The sequence below is a fragment of the Oculina patagonica genome, chromosome 8 (assembly GCF_052425735.1).
Source record: "Oculina patagonica isolate OP01 chromosome 8, crgOcupat, whole genome shotgun sequence".
NCBI lineage: Eukaryota > Metazoa > Cnidaria > Anthozoa > Scleractinia > Oculinidae > Oculina > Oculina patagonica.
Genome location: NC_135765.1, coordinates 27791383 through 27795340, shown reverse-complemented (window position 1 = coordinate 27795340; position 3958 = coordinate 27791383). Strand labels below are relative to the sequence as shown.

The 3958-nt window shown below is 39.1% G+C and overlaps 1 protein-coding gene across 1 annotated transcript; it reads left to right on the top strand.

The window, feature by feature from the left end:
- The first annotated feature begins 648 nt into the window (after nt 1-648).
- LOC144663736 (melanocyte-stimulating hormone receptor-like) lies at nt 649-1970 on the top strand. The gene has a single exon (XM_078524779.1). It carries the CDS (start codon nt 678-680, stop codon nt 1806-1808), a length of 1131 nt encoding a protein of 376 aa, XP_078380905.1. The 5' UTR covers nt 649-677; the 3' UTR covers nt 1809-1970.
- The last annotated feature ends 1988 nt before the right edge of the window (nt 1971-3958 follow it).

Here is a 3958-nt window from a genome sequence, read left to right as displayed (position 1 = left end):
AAACACGAGCCGAGAAAAGGCCTCCCACTCATATAATCAGTTTCTGGGTCTATCATTCATGTCGTTTGTCAATTTTGCTTCACTACCGTAAATTTATTTATGAGTACGTAATTAAATTTCGGTTTTCACGAAAGATTTCAACCGAAAACACGAATCATGGTCCTAAAAATAGGCACATCACGCGTCATCCCAGACTTGCAATTCACGGATCACGAGCAGATCTGAGCTGTTTTCACGTGTCACGCACTAATTTTCGCTCAAATCACACTTTACGCTTAACACCTTTACCACCTTTCGGACGAGCGAGAGTTATTTTTTTCTCCTTGTTTTTTCTCTGACGTAGGATTTGCTTCCAGCTTTTTCGAAACTTTTGTTTCACATTGTTATGAATTACCTTGACCGTATGACATCTTCCATTTTAGCTTTTAAAATAGATCGCGAATTCCGGTTGCATAGAGTGAAAGTATATAAGGCACTTACTTCCCCCACTTTATTTAAGTACAGACGGATCATTACAAATCAAAACATCATCAGCAAGTTATCAATCTCTGCATCCGATGTGTCTGGGCAATTGATAACTCTTTGCAGTTTGTGAACATGTAAAGCGAACAACGCTGTGAAGAAACAAGAAGCCAAGTCGAAGCTAAGAGAAGAGAAACTCAGTTATTCCAGCAAAGATGAATATCAGCGCTGAAAACACCACATTGCTAAGTTGTAGTTTGGGATTTATTCCTCTAAATCCCGCAAATATTTCCGTTGGTGTTTTTACAGCATTCGTCGTCAAAACTTCTATTAATGTTTTCACCTGCCCGTTCACCATTTTGTTAAACATTTTGGTAATGGTCGCCGTGAAAAAGAAACGACAGCTTCGCACCAAATCTAACATCGCTCTCGCCTGTTTAGCCACGACAGACCTGGCGGTAGGACTCTTTCTTCAACCTGTGCAAATTGCAACCTATAGTATGATACTCAAGGGCGACGAGAATTCAAGCAAGCTTTGTACAACGGACGTAAGCAAACCAGCCGCTGTTTTTTGTATTTCTTCGTCGCTGTTTCACTTATTTCTAATGAGTGGAGAGCGTTATTTGGCGATTAAACACTCCTTCGCATACGAGACTGGATTGGTATCTGAAGCTCGCATCATCATTGCCTCTGGCGTGGCTTGGGTTAGTGCAGCGATGACTGTGACCGTTTATATCGTGTACATCGTCTTTGAGAGACATTTTTCCTTACTGTTAATAGTTTATTTTTGTCTGTTTCTCACAATTATTGTAACGGTTTACTTCAATGTTGCCGTGTACAGAGAAGTTCGCTGCAGCGAGAGACAGAACATTGCTAATCAAGTTTCCTTAGAAGCAAAAGCGAGATTGCTTAAAAATAAGAAGGCGTTTTACACAACAACTATCGTTCTACTTACAATTATTCTGTGTTATATTCCTTTAAGTGTATGGATGGTTATTCTTACAACATTCAAGGACAGAATCTCTGCTAATGTAGGACATATTGTGTTGCATCTTACTTTATCGATGACTGTGCTGAATTCGTTGTTTAATCCCCTTATTTACGCTGTTAGAATAAGATATTTTCGCGTAGCTTTCATTCAGTTGTTGTCACGAAAAAATCTTGTACAAGCTGAGGAACTTGAAAGCAGGACGTTTAGATCAAGACGCATTGGAGTTCTAGCTGTTTCTGAACAAGAAAAACACAGAGCTAGCCGCGAAGAAGATGTACAACAAACAATTTCGAATGAAGGAGACATAAATACAACGCCAGAGCGAATAAAGTCCACAAGCGAAGCATGGCAATGAAACAGAGCTGTAATGCCCTCTCCGCACAAATGCTCTCGATTCTTTGAAAGCCTTTTTTTTCTCTGCCGTTTTTGATAACCTGCCTTTTAGTTTAGTGAGGTTAAATTGCCACATCGTCGTTTGAGACCTTAACCAATTATGTCACAAGGAAATTAGGATTAAACTAACTGGGTTGTCTCAAGGCGAAAACTAATATGAAAATGAATAAAGCCTTTGAAGAAATTTCACTGTTCGATTTAAAATAAGATGTGTAAAAAGAAATGACTGTATAATGCCTACTCTATAAAGTGTATGGCGTTAATTATGAACATGAATAAAGGGTTTGCAATTTTCTTGACTTCTTTTATGTGGTTTACAATTTTGATGTAGTATTAATAGCACCTTTACCCTGCGTCATATAAAATAGCATAATTTTCCGATTAAACACCGCGTCCTTAGTAAAGGCGGAAGGCCTAATGGTTAGCGCGCTCGACTCCGAGTCGAACGGCTCGCGTTCGAGCCCTGGCCGGGACGCTGCGTTGTGTTCTTGGGCAAGACACTTTACTCTCACAGTGCCTCTATCCACGCAGGTGTATAAATGGGTACCGGCGAATTTACTGCTGGGTAAGGGGGGTATCCTGCGATGGACTAGCATCCCATCCAGGGGGGAGTAGAAATACTTATAGTCGCTAATGCTACAGAATCCGGGTTAAGTTCCGCCTGTATTGACGGCTCAGCTCGGACACAAACTTTACCTTATCTTTACCCTTAGTAAACGCCGTGTCTTTAAATAGATTCAAGCATTAATTAGAGGTATAAAAAAACTGTAAGTGTTCGGGCAAGATATCATGCATATATGATTTTTTAACATAGAGAATAATTTCTGACCCTTGCTTGGAAAACATAAACATATAGAATAATCTCTGACCCTTGCTTGAAAAACACCAGACTCGAATAAACTATTGGAGTCAAATAAACATCTGGTCCACCAGGCCAAGTATAAAATAAACGCCGGGGGCGTTTAATCGAAAGATACGGTGCTCCGAGAACCAGCTGACAGGTGGAAAGGTTTTAAAATAGGAGACTTATAAATGATAATTTCTGTTGCTGCCGATATTCTGCAGACAAGTCTTGAGGGAAACTGTTCTTATTTCACATCTCCGGCGTCGATTTTAGCAGTTTTATTTTGTTCTCTTCCTTTCGTATTTCATTTTCACGACACAACAGATAGTATATTAAACAATTAGTCCACGAGCGCGCATTGGATATGAGATGGTACACGCCGAGTTGGCTATAACGATCTCATATCCAACAAGCGCGAGTGGAATAATCGTTTTATTAAAAACGCCCAACATGGCAAGAGAATTGCAATATTTGAGCTCCCCAGCGTCATTGACGCGTATCGGCTATCAAATTTGTGGTCAATGGTATATGAACTCATAGACCATTGCCTGTTAACCAATCAAAACGCAAGAATTGCAATATACCATTGCCAGTTTTTAATAAAATTAGTTATACAACGTTTTCAAGTAGGATACGGCGGCATATGCCACAAGTTACTCAGGAGCCTCCTCCAAGTTTTCTCACCGAAAGCCTAGCCAGAACCGTGCGCTTTTTTCATTCAGGTCAGTTTAGATTTTGAGAGAAAATGTTAAAACATAAATGAAGAACAAAATTGGTCTGTGGAATTGGACATCAGATTAAATCTTGGAAAAAACCTGATACTAGAGACGGAAAAATTAATGCAAACGTCGAGGAATCTGCCTGTGTAATTCCCAGCTTTTATCAGTAGGCGAGGGGCGGTTGAAATTAATTTTTACATTGTGATAATTTTAAGTCATTTTACATTTTGTTTTGTAGGGTTTGTGATGGGTTGGCGTCAAGGACAAAAAATAAAACGAGAAATCTCGCTGAAAATTTAAAAAACTGAAATCAAAATGAATACCAATCCCGGATTAGCTTAATCATACTTTAACAACCCGGCCCCAATTTTTTTTAGCTTTGGGACCCGTTGTTTAATCGAGAAAATACGATAAATCCGTTATTCTTTGTTTTATGACGCCGTTAAAGTAAAATACGAAAGAAAGAAGAGAGAGAACAAAAAAATAACTAAAAAATTGACGCTGCAAATGTGAAATAAGAACAGTTTTCCTCGAGATCTATCTGTAAAA